General features: G+C 43.0%; 1 protein-coding gene across 1 annotated transcript in view; it reads left to right on the forward strand.

Moving 5' to 3' along the window:
- Positions 1-22,701, forward strand: part of LOC121568947 (rab11 family-interacting protein 2-like) — a 35,321-nt gene that overhangs the window by 7,883 nt on the left and 4,737 nt on the right. The window contains exons 3-5 of the mRNA XM_041879447.2: positions 7,304-7,710; positions 10,659-11,025; positions 20,257-20,320. Coding sequence (XP_041735381.1) covers positions 7,304-7,710; positions 10,659-11,025; positions 20,257-20,320 — 838 coding nt within the window. The remainder of the gene's footprint in view (positions 1-7,303; positions 7,711-10,658; positions 11,026-20,256; positions 20,321-22,701) is intronic.

The following is a 22,701-nucleotide window of genomic DNA, read 5'->3' on the forward strand; positions in this document are numbered from 1 at the left end:
CGTGACCCCTAGTTCGGGAACCGCTGGGGTGTAAGCAGCTGTGCCCCCAGCTGTGCCCTGGACACCATATGTGAATTGATTGCCCCCCATTTATCCTCAGAGTTCGTACTGCTTGGTGACCTAAATTGGAATATGCTTAATCCCCCAGCCATCCTACAATCCAAACTAGATGCCCTCAACCTCACGGAAATTATCAACGAACCTACCAGGTACAACCCTAAATCCGTAAACATGGGTACCCTCATAGATATCATCCTGACTAACATACCCTCTAAATACACCTCAGCTGTCTTCAACCAGGATCTCAGCGATCACTGCCTTATTGCCTGCGTCCGTAACGGGTCCGCGGTCAAACGACCACCCTCATCACTGTCAAACGCTCCCTAAAACACTTTAGCGAGCAGGCCTTCCTAATTGACCTGGCCCAGGTATCCTGGATGGATATAGATCTCATTCTGTCAGTAGAGGATGCCTGGTTGTTCCTTAAAAGTAATTTCCTCTCAATCTTAAATAAACATGCCCCATTCAAAAAAATACAGAACTAAGAACCGATATAGCCCCTGGTTCTCCTCAGACTTGACTGCCCTTGACCAGCACAAAAACATCCTGTGGCGTACAGCATTAGCATCAAATAGCCCCCGCGATATGCAACTTTTCAGGGAAGTTAGGAACCAATATACACAAGCAGTCAGGAAAGCAAAGGCTAACTTTTTCAAACAGAAATTTGCATCCTGTAGCACTAACTCCAAAAGGTTTTGGGACACTGTAAAGTCCATGGAGAATAAGAGCACTTCCTCCCAGCTGCCCACTGCACTGAGGCTAGGAAACACTATCACCACCGATAAATCTACAATAATCGAGAATTTCAACAAGCATTTTGCTACAGCTGGCCATGCTTTCCATCTGGCTATCACTACCCCGGCCACCAACTCTGCACACTCTGCTGCAACTTGCCCATGCCCCCCCCGCTTCTCCTTCACACAAATTCAGACAGCTGATGTTTTGAAAGCGCTGCAAAATCTGGACCCCTACAAATCAGCTGGGCTAGACAATCTGGACCCTTTCTTTCTAAAACTAGCCGCCGAAATTGTCGCAACCCCTATTACTAGTCTGTTCAACCTCTCTTTCATAACGCGTCTGAGATCCCCAGAGATTGGAAAGCTGCCGCGGTCATCCCCCTCTTCAAAGGGGGTGACACTCTAGATCCAAACTGCTACAGACCTATATCCATCCTGCCCTGCCTTTCGAAAGTATTTGAAAGCCAAGTTAACAAACAGATCACCGACCATTTCGAATACCACCGTACCTTCTCCGCTATGCAATCCGGTTTCGAGCTGGTCATGGGTGCACTTCAGCCAGGCTCAAGGTCCTAAACGATATTATAACCGCGATTGATAATAGACAGTACTGTGCAGCCGTCTTCATCGACCTGGCCAAGGCTTTCGACTCTGTCAACCACCGCATTCTTATTGGCAGACTAAATAGCCTTGGTTTCTCAAATGACTGCCTCGCCTGGTTCACCAACTACTTCTCAGATAGAGTTCAGTGTGTCAAATCGGAGGGCCTGTTGTCTGGACCTATGGCAGTCTCTATGGGGGGTGCCACCGGGTTCAATTCTTGGGCCGACACTTTTCTCCGTGTATATCAATGATGTCGCTCTTGCTGCTGGTGACTCTCAGATCCACCTCTACGCAGACGACACCATTTTGTATACATCTGGCCCTTCATTGGACACTGTGTTAACAAACCTCCAAACGAGCTTCAATGCCATACAACACTCCTTCAGTAGCCTCCAACTGCTCTTAAACACTAGTAAAACTAAATGCATGCTTTTCAATCGAACGCTGCTGGCACCCGCCCACCCGACTAGAATCACCACTCTCGATTGGTCTGACCTAGAGTATGTGGACAACTACAAATACCTAGGTGTCTGGTTAGACTGTAAACTCAACTTCCAGACTCGCATAAAGAATCTCCAATCCAAAGTTAAATCTAGAATCGGCTTCCTATTTCGCAACAAAGCCTCCTTCACTCATGCTGCCAAACATACCCTCGTAAAACTGACTATCCTACCGATCCTTGACTTCGGCGATGTCATTTACAAAATAGCCTCCAACACTCTACTCAGCAAATTGGATGTAGTCTATCACAGTGCCATCCGTTTTGTCTCCAAAGCCCCATACACTACCCACCACTGTGACCTGTACGCTCTTGTTGGCTGGTCCTCACTACATGTTCGTCGTCAAACCCACTGGCTCCAGGCCATCTATAAATCACTGCTAGGCAAATCCCCGCCTTATCTTAGCTCATTGGTCACCATAGCAGCACCCACCCGTAGTCTGCGCTCCAGTAGGTATATCTCACTGGTCATTCCCAAAGCCAACACCTCCTTTGGCCGCCATTCCTTCCAGTTCTCTGCTGCCAATGACTGGAACGAATTGCAAAAATCTCTGAAGCTGGAGACTCTTATCTCCCTCAATAACTTTAAGCATCAGTTGTCAGAGCACCTTACCGATCACTGCACCTGTACACAGCCCATCTGAAATTAGCCCACCCAACTACCTCATCCCTATATTGTTATTTATTTTGCTCTTTTGCACCCCAGTATCTCTATTTGCACATAATCTCTTGCACATCTAGCATTCCAGTGTTAATACTATTGTAATTATTTTGCACTATAGCCTATTTATTGCCTTACCTCCATAACTTGCTACATTTGCACACACTGTATATATATTTTCTGTTGTATTTTTGACTTTATGTTTTTTACCCCATATGTAACTCTGTGTTGTTTTTATTGCACTGCTTTGCTTTATCTTGGCCAGGTCGCAGTTGTAAATGAGAACCTGTTCTCAACTGGCTTACCTGGTTAAATAAAGGTGAAATAAAAATTAAATAAAAAAAAGCATTAGAGTACGCCGCCTCAATATTTGTAGCCATAGGTTATATCTCTCTAGGAGCTGATCCGTCATCAGTATTGTGGAATAATTCTAATGTTAAGGTATGATTGGAATGGGAGAACACTGATCAGAGAGCAGTGCTGAATTTCTTTCGATCTTATCAGTTGACACAGGCCTCAACGACGCACTGGGAAATGCATGTCGGCCGTTGTAGGAAAGATGCGTCGTTAAATCACTCGTAAGCCTAAATTCCATCGCTATCGGGAAACCGGGCCCTGTACGATGGCAGGTGATGGGGTCGATAAACCAGGAGGATTCTCAATCATCGTTTAAATCTCCAGTTTGGGAACGTTTTGGCTTCCCAGTAGATTACAACGGCGATGGACAGAGAGTTAACAGTACAATGTCGCCACTGCTCAACGAGAATAGCCTTTGCAGCTGCCAACACCTCAAACATGTTGACAAATTTACGTCGACATCACCCTAGTATTCCTAGCAAGACGTAAAAAAACAACGTCACAACTTCGTCTCCCCTCTGCATTCAAGCAGCCCTTGGCAGCTGATTCTGACCGGGCCAAATAAATTACAAGAGCGATAGGCATGTTTATAGCCACAGATATGCGCCCATTATGAACTTCGCCCTCTCGCACCCATTTCAGCAAATGGGTAGTACCCGCTCTATATAAGCAATGCACCCTGTGTTGCACTTACTACAGATGGATGGACCTCCAGTGCTACACAGAGGTACTTAGCGACAGCCCATCACATTACCCCAGAGTGGGAGATGAGAGGTACTGTGCTACAGACACGCCCCCTTTGAGTCACACATTTTTCTCTTTGTAAGATAACAAATGGCAATACTGTCCTTGCTTATTCTTGCCTTATACTGTAATTGAGATGGTAAACTGTCATTTATGGACAAAGGCTAAATGTTGTGTTGTGCTATTTTGAGTATTAGCCTATGCTAACTGAATGTGGTGGAGCTTGCCAAACATGTCTTGTTACTAATTGTGGATGTATGGAAAAAAACACTACACCAGCTCCACCCAATCCAGTGGTGCTACGTAAAGTTATTTTTGGCTGTGTAGAATAACTATAGCACAATGTGTTGTAGTTAGCTAGGCCTAGGCTACATGATGGGTAAGCCTACATTCTGCTCAGAGGAACAGGAACATAGGAGGATCTGGTGTCAATTAGCCATTGGTACATTTCATCATGCAAACATTAGCACACTTCCTCTTTACCCGCTAGTTGGGGAGAATTGCGATATGTCATAATCAACCGCTGATGGTAGTATTTATTTAAGGTGCCGGAGCTGATGCACCTCCCAGGGTTTGCAGTCATTCAAGTACAGAGCTGTTGTGGAGATGTCAATGTACCAGTATTTAGTCATCCCACACAACTGATGCAAATAGAATGAGCCAAAGGCCTACTTTTGTGCTGCCATATCCATATACTGGAGCAGTCCCAATTCGCTAACAACTGTGTCCGTCAACTGTGTTTTCAAGCTGACACATGGGGAGGAGAGTCTATCTTGACATCGAAGTAGGCAGCCCCTAATTATCGCACACCTGTGTTTGTTGATTGTGAGGAGTTTCTCAGAGGTCTTGGTAGAGTGGGAGTATTGTGGTTCCAGGCAAAGGGAGGTTTATCTTGGCCTTGACACCCATGTGAAGTACAGGGCTGGCCCCATCTCAGCAGCATGCTGTGGCTCCTAGATCGTGCTCCGAAGGACAGAGCACACTATGTGAATAAAGCTAGCTAGACCAAGAGGCCTTTGCCATGGCGGTTCTTTGGCCACAGTAAAGGGCAAAAACCATCATCCCTGTCTACTTTTCCAATGACAGAAGTAGGCTAAAGCTTGAACAGACAGAGAGAGTTTGTGCTCATTGAGGAATTGTGGAATTTACCAGAGCACCTGCTGTTTGAGAGGTAGTTTAAATGTTGACTTTGTATTTTGAATGAGCTTTGTTCCCAGTTCTACATTGTTGCAGTCGACAAACCATTGGTTTATATAGGCTAGACCAGTGGTCACCAACCGGTTGATCGCGGTCTACTAGTCGGTCTCCTAGGCATTCCTAGTCGATCGCCAAACATTTCTATAAAAAACCCAACAATAAAGCCACAGAGTTTCTAAACCCAGAGGCGCAAGTTCGTGAGACTTTGGGGAACGCTTGCAAAACAGGCCAAACAGACCAGGCCAGGGTTTGGGGTTTGAGAAGTCAATGAGAAGTGCAAAAGTCTTCCTTAGTTGTTAATTTTCCCGAAATCTAAAGGCACAACCTAGATTCGAGCCTATGATCATGACAGACACATTTTAATGTTTGTCAAAACAACTTTATATTGAAGGAGTGCCTTTTGATTTGATGGCCTGCGCAGTTCGGCGCAAAACAACCGTTGGACCCGATGACGTGTTTCTACACATGAGTTTAGCTAGCCAACGTCGCCATGACATCGCCTCAAGTGTGATCGGGGATTTCTATTGGAGAAGCAGTTTTTGCCTATCTTCGTACTCTCTTTGATAAAGCCTTGCGTTCCTGTTTTTATATTAGTTTCACGTGGTTTGCAGTAGGTGCACTTGATTCAGCTGCCCTGCGCGGGGTAGTCAGTGTTCCCATGTTGAACCATTTCATGTGTCTGAAGGTACAAACTCTGCCTACCCAGCGGGCCCAGAGAGCAAATCATGTGCACCTATAGGCCTACCGCTGGCCAATCAGATATCTCAGATCACCGTGCAGCTTCCAAGAGCCCACAGCGACGTTTATACTGTGAGATTTCAAAACTTTTAAAACCACGACTAGAGAGCGCGAATACAGCTTTTATTTTTGTTGCTACAAAGTGTATCATTAGGCTTGCATTATTATTAGCGGCTTGTCTTTTTTAATATCGAGGAATATTTCACTTTCTCTGGTCATAGGAGTAACAACATGAATTGGTGCATAAGGCAGAATTAATGAAGTACAACCCGAGGTTTACCATCAACTGGAAGACGGTGTCTCCTTTATGTCAGTCTCCCTCCGCTGAGACTGACCATCAGATGCAGGCACCATCAGTCCAGTAAAATACAATAAAAAAGAGAATTATTTCAATTTATGCTCACTCAGCTATGCCTCACAAGTAATACAACAAATAATCTATTACCAGTGTGATCATATACCTCAAGTCTTAAAATATAATGTTAAAATTGTCTGAGAAGAACAACATTGCAATGCCATTGGCAGGGCAATTCAAGCATAGCCAATATGCATTGATAATGTATTGGGCCTATAGCCTACTGCATACACATCATTGCTGCAGAACAGTTTTTAATAGGTTAATGTTGCATAGGCTTCCGTTTTTTAAGTAATGTTTATTTTTTATTTTTTTATCTAAGCGCTAGACCTCAGCCTGCATTTTGACTTAGAAAGTGATCTCACCTCAAAGGTTGGTGTCCACTGGGCTAGACCTAGACTATGGAGAAGCCAGCATTCTCATTAGCATGTATGAGTTGCATGGTTGTCCTGCACAATTGCCTTTGTAATTTCCCAATTGCTTGTCGTAGCAGTTCTGAACAAAGGCCAGATTTGTGCAAATGTCACCAGTTTTTCTCTGTGTAGGCATCAATCGTATTACTTCCAGCAGAAAAGGCAAAGAGGTTAAATAAACAGTAGCAGAATGGCCTCGACGAACCATATTATTTAACATTCTTTCGAGATTCAGACCATCACAGTTAGCAGGGAATTATGTTTATCCCTCGTATAATATGGATTCTCATGGAGGCGAAAAGCTTCAAGTGACGTCGCCTGTGGATTTATGTGAGGTGAAATTGTGGAGTTTCACCACAGACATTTTACCCTAATCATTTATTGAATACACGAGTTGTAGCTGTTCATCAGGGAAATGTGTCAGACTCAAACTGTTTTTTGATCCTCACTTTTCTACTAATTTCTTCAAAATGAAATAGCTTAACTCACTTATTTACTCTCAGATTTCTGTATTGTACCTTTACTGATAGTTTTTACCTCCAAATCGATGGAGCATATCACTTTAGCCTATTCGTTTTTTAAGCTAATATTTCATAAAGAAAGCCTAGAATTTAGATACATGAAATAATAGGCCTATATTTCCCACTGATTTTAAACAACTTACGCCAATAATTCAAAGTGGAAAAAAGATCTGAACATGTTCATAATTAATACATTTTCAAAAGGATGGATACGTAACCACCCCTGTTGCTATGACAAACCTAAATGAGCTCAGAACAAAAACAAATAGCTTTTTTAACTTGAATTTGTGATGTTTTACCACCCATTAAGGCACCTGATGTTTTCTTTGATATTTTCATCTTATATTCCTGTATTCATTTTAATGTGCCACTAACAACAATTACCTGTCTAATAATTATCCCTATTTCCTTCTTTCAGCTGGTACTCCTTGGACTCCAGGCCAGGGAAGAAGAAGAAGGCGAGAGGGAAGATCCAGGTCAGCATCCAGTTCATGAGGAACAACATGACGGCCAGCATGTTCGACCTCTCCGTAAAGGACAAGCCCCGCTCGCCCTTCACCAAACTCAAGGACAAGCTGAAGGGTCGCAAGCACGATGGTGGCTTCTCCGACACCACCTCAGCCATCCTGCCCAGCTCTGCCATGTGTGACTCGGAGACCCTTCGCCAGCCCAGTGCTCCGGAACATCAGCCCCAACCGGAGCCCAAGATCAAGAGACCCTTACTGGCCGGCTCCCATAAGCTCTCTGCTGCCCACTCCATGTCCGACCTCATTGGCACCCACTTCCGCCCCAAGCTGGACTCTATGAACTCCATCGAGGAGCTGGGTAAGGACAGCAGCTTCTTCTAGAGTTAGGCCTATTTTAGTATTTACATGTATTAGCCCAGGGATTCCCAAACGTTTTTGCGTCGATGACCCCTTTTGTGATGATAAATTCATCAGTTTAAATTACAGTGCGTTTATGTTCAAGACAACGTTTTGGGAGAATAAAATAAGAATTGTTTTGAAAAAATGTATAATTGAGGGAGTACTGTGGACACAAAAATCCCTGTGAGCTTCCCAGCCCCATGTTGTGCATCTAAGAGTTAAGGACATCAATTTGATGAATAATATTACATTGTATTGTATTGCACACTCTTTTCCATGGATCCCTTGTCCAAAATTAGTTGAATCTGTTGTTGCTAGCTAGCAATATTCTAACACTGCATTCTGAAAGTATTCAGACCCCTTGACTTTTTCCACATTTTGTTACGTTACAACCTTATTCTAAAATTGATTAAATTGTTTTTTTCCCTCCTCAATCTACACACAATAACCCATAATGACAAAGCAAAAACAGGTTTTTAGACATTTTTGCAAGTGTATTAAAAATAAATAAATGAAATATCACATTCACATAAGTTTTCAGACCCTTTACTCAGTACTTTGTTGAAGCACCTTTGGCAGTGGTTACAGCCTCGAGTCTTCTTGGGTATGACGCTACAAGCTTGGCACACCTGTATTTAGGGAGTTTCTCCCATTCTTCTCTGCAGATCCTCTCAAGCTCTGTCAGGTTGGATGGGGAGCGTTGCTGCACAGCTATTTTCAGGTCTCTCCAGGATGTTCAATCGGGTTCAAGTCCGGGCTCTGGCTGGGCCACTCAAGGACATTCAGAGACTTGTCCCGAAGCCACTCCTGCGTTGCCTTGGCTGTGTGCTTAGGGTCGTTGTCCTGTTGGAAGGTGAACCTTCGCCCCAATCTGAAGTCCTGAGCACTCTGGAGCAGGTTTTCATCAAGGATCTCTCTGTACTTTGCTCTGTTTTTCTTTGCCTCGATCCTGACTAGTCTCTCAGTCCCTGCCACTGAAAAACATCCCCACAGCATGATGCTGCCACCACCATGCTTCACTGTAGGGATGGTGCCAGGTTTACTCCAGACGTGATGCTTGGCATTCAGGCCAAAGAGTTCAATCTTGGTTTCATCAGACCAGAGAATCTTGTTTCTCATGGTCAAAGTCTTTAGGTGCCTTTTGGCAAACTCCAAGCGGGGTGTCGTGCCTTTTACTGAGGAGTGGCTTCCGTCTGGACACTCTACCATAAAGGCCTAATTGGTGGAGTGCTGCAGAGATGGTTGTCCTTCTGGAAGGTTCTCTCATCTCCACAGAGGAACTCTAGAGCTCTGTAAGAGTGACCATCGGGTTCTTCGTGACCTCCCTGACCAAGGTCCTTCTCCCCCGATTGTTCAGTTTGGCCGGGCGGCCAGATCTAGGAAGAGTCTTGGTGGTTCCACACTTCTTCCATTTAAGAATGATGGAGGCCACTGTGTTCTTGGGGACCTTCAATCCTGCAGAAATGTTTTTGTACCCTTCCCCAGATCTGTGCTACGTCGCAATCCTGTTTTGGGAGCTCTACGGGCAATTCCTTCCAACCTCATGGCTTGGTTTTTGCTCTGACATGCTCTGTCAACTGTGGGACCTTATATAGACAGGTGTGAGCCTTTCCAAATCATGTCCAATCAATTGAATTTACCACAGGTGGACTCCAATATTGCCTTGCACGCTCTTGCCTGCATCTAGCTGATCTAGGGTGTAATCATTAGTCCAAATGTTGCAAACGAGAGTTTCTATTGGGCAAATTCAGGTATGTTTATCCCCGTTTTGTTCCGTTTGCTTCCATTCAAGAAATGTTTTTCAACAGAATCGGCAGAATGAATACACCCCTTATCACATGCAAACGCAGTTCACTTTCATAGCAGCCACATACAAACGGCATGATCCCTTTGATCGTTGTATTCCTTCTCGCATCTACGCGCTCTTCTCCTCTATCCTTTTCCCTTCGCTTGTGGACTTCAGTGCACAACACATCAGCTTTCTGTGACCCAGGCGAAAAATACTTTTCCAAGCCAAACCTTCATATAATAACCGCTAACCACTACACACAGCCTACATCGTTGTCACCATATTAACGTCATAGTCAACATAGCTACTAGAACTAACGCGTTAGTAAACCTGCTACAATCATGCAGTACAGTGTACAGTCAGCAGCAAGCGGTTTAGCAGTTACACCTACGGGCCCCGGTGGCAATGTTAATAAAACCAAAAGCTTACCTTGACTTGAAAGAGTTCCAGTGTTGGATAGCCGTAGCTAGCTAGCTAGCTAACATAGTTTGCGTAGGCTGAGTAGGCTAAACTAGCTAGCTGCATTCGCTAGATAAGTAAGTGAAAAATAAATCTCTCTTGCTTCTCCTTCATTTTTGAAGAAATTAATTTGTTCAAAACTGTTCAACTATTTTCTTTCTCTGTCATGGAAGGTGGTGAGAACCACAAGCCTCCTATGTTTTGTTTTGATGTCAATCTGCCAGGAGGAGGACTGAAACTAGCTGTCCTCTGGCTACACCATGGTGCTACCCTACAGAGTGCTGTTGAGGCTACAGTAGACCTTCATTGCAAAACAGTGTGTTTTAATCAATTATTTGGTGACGTGAATATATTTAGGATAGTTTTATCTAAAAAGGATACCTTTTTTAATGTTTCTGAAATTCACTGAGAAGGATGGTCCTCCCCTTCCTCCTTTGAGGAGCCTTCACTGAGATATATATAAAGCCATTTAGCAGACACTTTTATCCAAGGCGACTGATAGTCATGCGTGCATACATCTTTTCACTTTGGGAACCACTGTGTTAGTCTACATGTATGAAATTAGTACTCCTAAGGACCCATCTTTTATTTTATTTTTAATCTGTGATTAGTATTATTTCCATGAAAATGTCAGGTATTTTGTTTGTTGTGTTTCACAGAGAAAGGGAGTGGTGCCGCCCCTCACAGGCGCTCCCAGAGCGAGGTGCCAGGCTACCAGAACACAGAAGAACACTGTGACCCTTTTACTGATATCAGCGATGGCCTGCCGCAGAAGTACGCCACCCTCCCACGAAACCGCAACCCGTTCGAGGTGGAGCAGGTCCAGCTGTGGGACAGAGGGGAGAAAAAGGAGAAGAAGGAGAAGGTCAGCCTGCTGGAACGTGTGACCGGGAAGAAGGAGGGACGCAAGACCAACGGGGGGCGTTCGGGCAGCTCTGGAGACCTGCGCTCGCCTAATCCCTTCAACAGCGACTCTCAGGGCGACATCCAACCAACCAACCCCTTCAGCTCACACTACAAAGCAAGGTAAAGCTTTTCACGTCCACATCACCATGTTTGGAATCCAAGCCAGGGTCATGTTCATTAAGCATAAAAAACTAACTGAAACATGTAGGGACTACCTGGATTTAGCCAATAAGAAACAGACCTTTTTCATTTTCCATTGAAAAACATTTTACAATGCTTTCAATTGTGTGCCCTAATGAACACGACCCAGATGCACATGTATTGCACAGTATTCCTGATCCCTTAGAATAGTTTCAAATATTAGAAGACTTACAAAACTGAATGGCTTTTGCGGTCAGTGAGCTAACGTTTGGTCAGCTGGCTTATTCAGGACTAGCTAAGTAGATAATACAACTAGAACTTCCACTACAAAACATTGCAACATGCTTTTAGAACACAAAGTTTAACTGAACCTGTACCTTTCTAACCTGTTTCACAGAACCAATCATATCAGGTTCATGTGTTACTTATGTAGTGTCAAACATAATGTTTGTCCATATTGCTTATTTATACACTCACCAGCCAGTTTATTAGGTACATCCATCTAGTACCGGGTCGGACCCCCCTTTGCTTCCAGAAAAGCCTTAATTATTCAGGGCATTGTACAAGGTGTCGGAAACATTCCACCAGGATGTTGGTCCATGCTGACAAGATGGTATCACGAAGTTGCTGCAGATTGGACGGCGGTACATTCATGCTGCGAACAGCCTGTTCCATCTCATCCCAAAGATGCTCTATTGGATTGAGGTCTGGGGACTGCGCAGGCCACTCAAGTAAACTGAACTCGCTGTCATGTTCCAGGCGATATTTTTCCACTCCTCAATTGTCCAGTGTTGGTGTTCGGGTGCCCACTGGAGCCGCTTCTTCTTGTTTTTAGCGGACAGGAGTGGAACCTGGTGTGGTCGTCTGCCGCAACAGCCCATCTGTGACAAGGAGTTGTGCGTTCCGAGATTCCGTTCTGCACACCACTGTTGTACTGCGCTGTTATTTGTATGTTTGTGGACCGCCTGTTAGCTTGCACGATTCTTGCCATTCTCCTTCGACCTCTCTCATCAACGAGCTGTTTTCGCACACAGCACTGCCTCTGACTGGATGTTTTTTGTTTGTCGCACCATTCACAATAAACCCTAGACACTGTTGTGCGTGAAAAACCACGCTCAGAGTTGCTTATGTCACTTGTTTTGCTCATTCTAATGTTCAATCAAACAATAACTGAATGCCTCTGCCTGCTTTATATAGCAAGCCACGGTAACGTGACTCGCTGTCTGTAGGAGCAATACATTTTCGTGAACGGGGTAATAAACTGTCCGGTGAGTGTATATCAGCAGTAGCTTATAGTTATCCACTTGTTGGCCAAATCTTCTTTATCATAGTATAAAGGTGTCATTACTGGCTTTAAGGGGCAATCTGCTACTTACATTTTTATACTTTTAAATGAAGTATACTAGGACCGGGACAATGCCAGTATCGCGATACTCGTTAGTATCGTGTTAAGGAAACAAAACACGAAGCGGATTTAACTTTAGGAAAACAGCCATAATGTTGGACACATTATGTTGTCATCCAGAGTCACATTTATTTGTTTTCCAAGCTATAGCACACTATTTTACATACAGCAGGTTTTTAAAGGACAAAAGAGTCTGGTCTGCTTCGTGTTTTCATTTTTTATATGCAAAAAATATTGCTATACTGTTATCGTCACAGGCATTTATTTCTATCTATATATATATATATATATATATATATATATATATATATATATATATATATATATATATATATATTCACACACACACACACACACACACACACACACACACACACACACACACACACACACACACACACACACACACACACACACACACAGTGAGGGGGAAAAAAGTATTTGATCCCCTGCTGATTTTGTACGTTTGCCCACTGACAAAGACATGATCAGTCTATAATTTTAATGGTAGGTTTATTTACATTTATTTGAACAGTGAGAGAGAATAACAACAACAAAATCCAGAAAAACGCATGTCAAAAATGTTATAAATTGATTTGCATTTTAATGAGGGAAATAAGTATTTGACCCCTCTGCAAAACATGACATAGTACTTGGTGGCAAAACCCTTGTTGGCAATCACAAAGGTCATACGTTTCTTGTAGTTTGACACCAGGTTTGCACACATCTCAGCAGGTATTTTGTACCACTCCTCTTTGCAGATCTTCTCCAAGTCATTAAGGTTTCGAGGCTGATGTTTGGCAACTCAAACTTTCAGCTTCCTCCACAGATTTTCAATGGGATTAAGGTCTGGAGACTGGCTAAGCATGTGCTTCTTCTTGAGCCACTCCTTTGTTGCCTTGGCCGTGTGTTTTGGGTCATTGTCATGCTGGAATACCCATCCACGACCCATTTTCAATGCCCTGGCTGAGGGAAGGAGGTTCTCACCCAAGATTTGACGGTACATGGCCCCGGCCATCGTCCCTTTGATGCGGTGAAGTTGTCCTGTCCCCTTAGCAGAAAAACACCCCCAAAGCATAATGTTTCCACCTCCATGTTTGACGGTGGGGATGGTGTTCGTGGGGTCATAGGCAGCATTCCTCCTCCTCCAAACACTGCGAGTTGAGTTGATGCCAAAGAGCTCGATTTTGGTCTCATCTGACCACAACACTTTCACCCAGTTCTCCTCTGAATCATTCAGATGTTCATTGGCAAACTTCAGACGGGCATGTATATGTGCTTTCTTGAGCAGGGGGGCCTTGCAGGCGCTGCAGGATTTCAGTCCTTCACGGCGTAGTGTGTTACCAATTGTTTTCTTGGTGACTATGGTCCCAGCTGCCTTGAGATCATTGACAAGATAGTAGTTCTGGGCTGATTCCTCACCGTTCTCATGATCATTGCAACTCCACGAGGTGAGATCTTGCATGGAGCCCCAGGCCGAGGGAGATTGATAGTTATTTTGTGTTTCATCCATTTGCGAATAATCGCACCAACTGTTGTCACCTTCTCACCAAGCTGATTGGCGATGGTCTTTTAGCCCATTCCAGCCTTGTGTAGGTCTACAATCTTGTCCCTGACATCCTTGGAGAGCTCTTTGGTCTTGGCCATGGTGGAGAGTTTGGAATCTGATTGATTGCTTCTGTGGACAGGTGTCTTTTATACAGGTAACAAGCTGAGATTAGGAGCACTCCCTTTAAGAGTGTGCTCCTAATCTCAGCCCGTTACCTGTATAAAAGACACCTGGGTGCCAGAAATATTTCTGATTGAGAGGGGGTCAAATACTTATTTCTCTCATTAAAATGCAAATCAATTTATAATATTTTTGACATGCGTTTTTCTGGATTTTTGTTGTTGTTATTCTGTCTCTCACTGTTCAAATAAACCTACCATTAAAATTATAGACTGATCATTTCTTTGTCAGTGGGCAAACGTACAAAATCAGCAGGGGATCAAATACTTTTTTCCCTCACTGTGTGTGTGTGTATATATATATATATACTACCGTTCAAAAGTTTGCGGTCACTTAGAAATGTCCTTGTTTTCAATGAAAACATACATGAAATGAGTTTGAATAGGAAATGTAGTCATTGACAAGGTTAGAAATAATGATTTTTAATATAAATAATAATTGTGTCCTTCAAACTTTGCTTTCGTCAAAGAATCCTCAATTTGCAGCAATTATAGCCTTGTAGACCTTTGGCATTCTAGTTGTCAATTTGTTGAGGTAATCTCAAGAGATTTCACCCCATGCTTCCTGAAGCACCACCCACTTGTTGGATTGGCTTGATGGGCACTTCTTACGTACCATACGGTCAAGCTGCTCCCACAACAGCTCAATAGGGTTGAGATCCGCTGACTGTGCTGTCCACTCCATTATAGACAGAATACCAGCTGACTGCTTCTTCCCTAAATAGTGATTGCATAGTTTGGAGCTGTGCTTTGGGTCATTGTCCTGTTGTAGGAGGAAATTGCCTCCAATCAAGCGTCATCCACTGGGTATGGCATGGCGTTGCAAAATGGAGTGATAGCCTTCCTTCTTCAAGATTCCTTTTACCCTGTACAAATCTCCCACTTTACCACCACCAAAGCACCCCCAGACCATCACATTGCCTCCACCATGCTTGACAGATGGCATCAGGCATTTTTAAATGTTTAGTCATTTAGCAGACGCTCTTATCCAGAGCGACTTACAGTTAGTGAGTGCATACATTTTCATACTGGCCCCCTGTGGGAATCGAACCCACAACCCTGGCGTTGCAAGCGTCATGCTCTACCAACTGAGCTACACGGGGGGCTCCTCCAGCATCTTTTCATTTGGTCTGCGTCTCACAAATGTTATTCTTTGTGATCCGAACACTTCAAACTTCGATTCGTCTGTCCATATCACTTTTTTCCAATCTTCATCTGTCCAGTGTCTGTGTTCTTTTGCCCAATCTAAATATTTTCTTTTATTGGCCAGTCTGAGATATGGCTTTTTCTTTGCAACTCTGCCTAGAAGGTCAGCATCCCGGAGTCGCCTCTACACTGTTGACGTTGAGACTGGTGTTTTGCGGGTACTATTTAATGAAGCTGCCAGTTGAGGACCTGTGAGGCGTCTCTTTCTCAAACTAGACACTAATATATTTGTCCTCTTGCTCGGTTGTGCACCAGGGCCTCCCACTCCTCTTTCTATTCTGGTTAGAGACAGTTTGCGCTGTTCTATGAAGGGAGTAGTACACAGCGTTGTACGAGATCTTCAGTTTCTTGGCAATTTCTCACATGGAATAGCCTACATTTCTCGGAACAAGAATAGATTGACGAGTTTCAGAAGAAAGTTATTTGTTTCTGGCCATTTTGAGCCTGTAATCGAACCCACAATTGCTGATGCTCCAGATACTCAACTAGTCTCAAGAAAGCCAGTTTTATTGCTTCTTTAATCAGCACAATAGTTTGCAAAAGGGTTTTCTAATGATCAATTAGCCATTTGAAATGATAAACTTGGATTAACAAACACAACGTGCCATTGGAACACAGGACTGATGGTTGCTGATAATGGGCCTCTGTTCGCCTATGTAGATATTCCATAAAAAAAATCAGCCGTTTTACAGCTACAATAGACATTTACAACATTAACAATGTCTACACTGTATTTCGGATCAATTTGATGTTATTTTAATGTACAAAAAAATTGCTTTTCTTTCGAAAACAAGTTAATTTCTAAGTGACCCCAAACTTTTGAACGGTTGTGTGTGTGTGTGTGTGTGTGTGTGTGTGTGTGTGTGTGTGTGTGTGTGTGTGTGTGTATGTATGTGTATATATATATATATATATATATATATATATATATATATATACATACACACACACACAGTGGGGAAAAAAAGTATTTAGTCAGCCACCAATTGTGCAAGTTCTCCCACTTAAAAAGATGAGGCCTGTAATTTTCATCATAGGTACACGTCAACTATGACAGACAAAATGAGAAGAAATAAATCCAGAAAATCACATTGTAGGATTTTTAATGAATTTATTTGCAAATTATGGTGGAAAATAAGTATTTGGTCAATAACAAAAGTTTCTCAATACTTTGTTATATACCCTTTGTTGGCAATGACACAGGTCAAACGTTTTCTGTAAGTCTTCACAAGGTTTTCACACACTGTTGCTGGTATTTTGGCCCATTCCTCCATGCAGATCTCCTCTAGAGCAGTGATGTTTTGGGGCTGTCGCTGGGCAACACGGACTTTCAACTCCCTCCAAAGATTTTCTATGGGGTTGAGATCTGGAGACTGGCTAGGCCACTCCAGGACCTTGAAATGCTTCTTACGAAGCCACTCCTTCGTTGCCCGGGCGGTGTGTTTGGGATCATTGTCATGCTGAAAGACCCAGCCACGTTTCATCTTCAATGCCCTTGCTGATGGAAGGAGGTTTTCACTCAAAATATCACGATACATGGCCCCATTAATTATTTCCTTTACACGGATCAGTCGTCCTGGTCCCTTTGCAGAAAAACAGCCCCAAAGCATGATGTTTCCACCCCCATGCTTCACAGTAGGTATGGTGTTCTTTGGATGCAACTCAGCATTCTTTGTCCTCCAAACACGACGAGTTGAGTTTTTACCAAAAAGTTATATTTTGGTTTCATCTGACCATATGACATTCTCCCAATCCTCTTCTGGATCATTCAAATGCACTCTAGCAAACTTCAGACGGGCCTGGACATGTACTGGCTTAAGCAGGGGGACACGTCTGGCACTGCAGGATTTGAGTCCCTGGCGGCGTAGTGTGTTACTGATGGTAGGCTTTGTTACTTTGGTCCCAGCTCTCTGCAGGTCATTCACTAGGTCCCCCCGTGTGGTTCTGGGATTTTTGCTCACCGTTCTTGTGATCATTTTGACCCCACGGGGTGAGAACTTGCGTGAGCCCCAGATCGAGGGAGATTATCAGTGGTCTTGTATGTCTTGCATTTCCTAATAATTGCTCCCACAGTTGATTTCTTCAAACCAAGCTGCTTACCTATTGCAGATTCAGTCTTCCCAGCCTGGTGCAGGTCTACAATTTTGTTTCTGGTGTCCTTTGACAGCTCTTTGGTCTTGGCCATAGTGGAGTTTGGAGTGTGACTGTTTGAGGTTGTGGACAGGTGTCTTTTATACTGATAACAAGTTCAAACAGGTGCCATTAATAAAGGTAACGAGTGGAGGACAGAGGAGCCTCTTAAAGAAGAAGTTACAGGTCTGTGAGAGCCAGAAATCTTGCTTGTTTGTAGGTGACCAAATACTTCTTTTCCACCATAATTTGCAAATAAATTCATTAAAAATCCTACAATGTGATTTTCAGGATTTTTTTGTCTGTCATAGTTGACGTGTACCTATGATGAAAATTACAGGCCTCATCTTTTTAAGTGAGAGAACTTGCACAATTGGTGGCTGACTAAATACTTTTTTTCCCCACTGAATATAATATATAGGTTTTCCTACTTACAAAGCATGCAAAAATCCAGAAAATCACATTGTATGATTTTTAAGTAATTCATTTGCATTTTATTGCATGACATAAGTATTTGATACATCAGAAAAGCAGAACTTAATATTTGGTACAGAAACCTTTGTTTGCAATTACAGAGATCATACGTTTCCTGTAGGTCTTGACCAGGTTTGCACACACTGCAGCAGGGATTTTGGCCCACTCCTCCATACAGACCTTCTCCAGATCCTTCAGGTTTCGGGGCTGTCGCTGGGCAATACGGACTTTCAGCTCCCTCCAAAGATTTTCTATTGGGTTCTGGTCTGGAGACTGGCTAGGCCACTCCAGGATCTTGAGATGCTTCTTACAGAGCCACTCCTTAGTTGCCCTGGCTGTGTGTTTCGGGTCGTTGTCATGCTGGAAGACCCAGCCACGACCCATCTTCAATGCTCTAAATGAGGGAAGGTGGTTGTTGGCCAAGATCTCGCGATACATGGCCCCATCCATCCTCCCCTCAATACGGTGCAGTCGTCCTGTCCCCTTTGCAGAAAAGCATCCCCAAAGAATGATGTTTCCACCTCCCATGCTTCACGGTTGGGATGGTGTTCTTGGGGTTGTACTCATCCTTCTTCTTCCTCCAAACACGGCGAGTGGAGTTTAGACCAAAAAGCTATATTTTTGTCTCATCAGACCACATGACCTTCTCCCATTCCTCCTCTGGATCATCCAGATGGTCCTTGGCAAACTTCAGACGGGCCTGGACATGCGCTGGCTTGAGCAGGGGGACCTTGCGTGCGCTGCAGGATTTTAATCCATGACGGCGTAGTGTGTTACTAATAGTTTTCTTTGAGACTGTGGTCCCAGCTCTCTTCAGGTCATTGACCAGGTCCTGCCGTGTAGTTCTGGGCTGATCCCTCACCTTCCTCATGATCATTGATGCCCCACGAGGTGAGATCTTGCATGGAGCCCCAGACCGAGGGTGATTGACCGTCATCTTGAACTTCTTCCATTTTCTAATAATTGCGCCAACAGTTGTTGCCTTCTCACCAAGCTGCTTGCCTATTGTCCTGTAGCCCATCCCAGCCTTGTGCAGGTCTACAATTTTATCCCTAATGTCCTTACACAGCTCTCTGGTCTTGGCCATTGTGGAGAGGTTGGAGTCTGTTTGATTGAGTGTGTGGACAGGTGTCTTTTATACAGGTAACGAGTTCAAACAGGTGCAATTAATACAGGTAATGAGTGGAGAACAGGAGGGTTTCTTAAAGAAAAACTAACAGGTCTGTGAGAGCTGGAATTCTTACTGGTTGGTAGGTGATCAAATACTTATGTCATGCAATAAAATGCAAATGAATTACTTAAAAATCATACAATGTGATTTTCTGGATTTTAGTTTTTTCCGTCTCTCACAGTTGAAGTGTACCTATGATAAAAATTACAGACCTCTACATGCTTTGTAAGTAGGAAAACCTGCAAAATCGGCAGTGTATCAAATACTTGTTCTCCCCACTGTGTGTGTGTATGTATATATATATATATATATATGTGTGTGTGTGTGTGTGTGTATATGTATATATGTATATATGTATATATGTGTATATATATATATGTATATATGTGTATATATATATGTATATATATATATATTCAGAAAGTATTCAGACCCCTTGACTTTTTCCACATTTTGTTACGTTACAGCCTTACTCTAAAATTGATTAATTTGTTTTTTCCCCCTCATCAATCTACACACAATAACCCATAATGACAAAGCAAAAACTGTTTTTATAAAAACGGAAATATTACATTTACATAAGTATTCAGACCCTTTACTCAGTACTTTGTTGAAGCACCTTTGGCAGGGATTACTGCCTCGAGTCTTCTTGGGTATGACGCTACAAGATTGGCGCACCTGTATTTGGGGAGTTTCTCCCATTCTTCTCTGCAGATCCTCTCAGGCTCTGTCAGGTTGGATGGGGAGCGTCGCTGCACAGCTATTTTCAGGTCTCTCCAGAGATGTTCGATTGGGTTTAAGTCCAGGCTCTTGCTGGGCCACTCAAGGACATTCTGAGACTTGTCCTGAAGCCACTCCTGCGTTGTCTTGGCTGTGTGCTTAGGGTCGTTGTCCTGCTGGAAGGTGAACCTTCACCCCAGTCTGAGGTCCTGAGCGCTCTGGAGCAGGTTTTAATCAAGGATCTCTCTGTACTTTTCCTCCAGAGGTGACGCTTGGCGGTGGGAAAGTTATTAGTAATATAACCTTCAGGTAAACGTGATTTTATTTTTATTTTTTTAATGTTTTTTGTAATTCAGTATTTTTGTATGTTTTGCAGTGATAAAAAGCCCACCAGTAATGAAGACATCCGAAAGGCGAGAGAGAAACATGGCAAGAAAAATGTAAGAGCTCACACCTTACACACTTTTAATGATTTCATCTCAAATAAGTTTTACATTGATATGTATAACCCTTTCATAAAGAACATGGGAAAAAATAAATGGAGAGAGAACGTCAAAAAGCATAGGCCTAGTTTCAGAACACCACCAACTTTTAATTGAGTAGCTCTCCCTGATCTCATTTGACATTGTACTTGGTGATGATGATCTCTGAGCTGCTGTCTCTTCTGTCTTTGACACTTCACGATGAGTGTAATTTAACTAATTAACAGCTGAAAACAACAACCATCTCTGATCGGCTCATCAATTAAAACTGTGTGAAGTTTCGGTCTCTAAGGTCAGGTAAAGTACTATTATATCGTGCTGGTACCATAATTGGAGCACTATGTAAGGATAAATATGTATGAAATTGTCATTGGATTGATGAGGGAGGTCATTTGCCACCTTAGTTTTGTCACCCCCTCCCCAAAAAAATTTAAGGCACAAAATATGCTCTGCTGGTGCATCATTCTAGTAGTTGCTGGCAATTACACTGCTGAATTAGTTTACCATGGTAAGAGAGCCATGTCCAAAGTGATGTTGAAATGAGAAACAGGGATGCTGATAATGGCTTTCCTCACCTCTCGTTGTGGGTGTTGAGCAGTTGTCTTAGCCACATGTGCCCCTCCATACACTCTACTGCAGTCTAGCAGAAATTAGTTCCATTTCCTCTGCTTTCAGGCCCTAGCTAATAAACCAGTGAGGGAGGAGGGGAGGATAGTGAGAGTTCAAAGAACAGAGCTTTTAAATTCTCAAAGCAGAGCTCATTAGAAGTAGTAATGAGACAACTGGAGAATGCCAAGTGTGTTCTCCTTATCTCCTTCTCACTACCGATCGCAGAAAAATGGTCATCACTTAGTTAGTTGATGGTCATTTATAGGCCTCTGTCACCAGCCACTACAGCTTCTGGCTGTGTAGCTTTATATAATGCCTGGCGCTCTTTGCTGTGTGAAATGGACACCATTGCTCATACAGTATAGTTAAACTGAGCTTGTAACTTGATTCATGTTAGGAAAATCTCTGCGAAATTGGTTGTCCTTATGACTGGAAGTGCAAAAGGCCTATTTCTTAGTATATTTTCCCTGTTTTGTTTCCAAAAGCATATTCAGTTCCCAAGTAAGCAGTCGCTAAACTCCTAAACACACCTCCTTTTTTTCTCTGACCGAAAACAAGAGGCACATTGCTGAGCTACTTTCAACTTTGGCTGCCCAGAACACTATGACAAAACAACTTGAAGCTTACCAGCGATGGAGGAACGCAGAACTCCTAGCATGTCCACACCATTGAAAACTATGGAAATATAGGTGCAGGCATGCTTAGTGTGATCCCCGCCTTAGTCTTGATTTGTTGGGAGCCTCACATTCTAGTTTATCTTTGTTTCTCAAACTAGGAAGAGATACAGTATACAGGTAAATATGGTCCGGCACTTGGTCTTCTTCACGTCGTAGACACCGCACAGCGATCTCAGCTTGATTTGGGAACAGGGAGGAGAGGAGACTGATAAGTGAAGTATTTTAAACAGGTTGATGGCTTTGCCGCTGTTTCTGCCTGGGGGAGGATGTCCATTGTTGAAGCGATAACGTGGTGCCTCATTTAAAAACGATTACAGCTCCTCTTGTCCCCCCGTAATGAGATCGGAACAGTCTACACAGACCATTTCTCCTCTAAAGAAAAAACTAAACAAATAGTTTGGTTGCATCTTTGTTTTTGTGTTCGTTAGTCTGATCTTTTGTTCCAGAAATATACATCCTGTCGTTTCCCCTGGGGAAAAAAACAACCAGTTTTAATCTTTATTACTGTTATCTAAGGAGTTTAATCTTAATGTGATGCTCTTTTCTACCAGCTGGTCAAGGTCTCAGTCGTTGCTGGTTTGGGAGGAGGATATGTGGTTTAAGATTTAAATAGGGAATGGGAGTTAACACTTTTATTTTCCAGAACTGATACTTAAAACATCAAATCAGATTCCCTCCCACAGGATTCCTGATTGATCGAGCATCTATAATTTTCTGATTAATACTATTGACTTGAACAGATCAAACACCTGAAATGAAATGCAATGGCATTGACAGTGCCAACAAACCTGTGGAGTGACATCTTATCACAGACGCTCAATTAGTCTTGATTGCCAGCAGGGTATAAGAGATAAACACATGCAGTAATGACATAGTTTGTGACATTATTCAAACACCTTTAATTAGGCAATTAGTCTATCTGCCATAATATGTGGGATTCCCTGGCCTAGCCTACCTTCCGTCGTGCTTTAGATAATCTTTAGCACTGATTTACCTTTTTCTTGATTTTTCTATTTATACCATATAGCTATAATACTCATTGAGAACAATTAT

The sequence above is a fragment of the Coregonus clupeaformis genome, chromosome 1 (genome assembly GCF_020615455.1).
Source record: "Coregonus clupeaformis isolate EN_2021a chromosome 1, ASM2061545v1, whole genome shotgun sequence".
In the NCBI taxonomy this organism is placed as follows: Eukaryota; Metazoa; Chordata; class Actinopteri; order Salmoniformes; family Salmonidae; genus Coregonus; species Coregonus clupeaformis.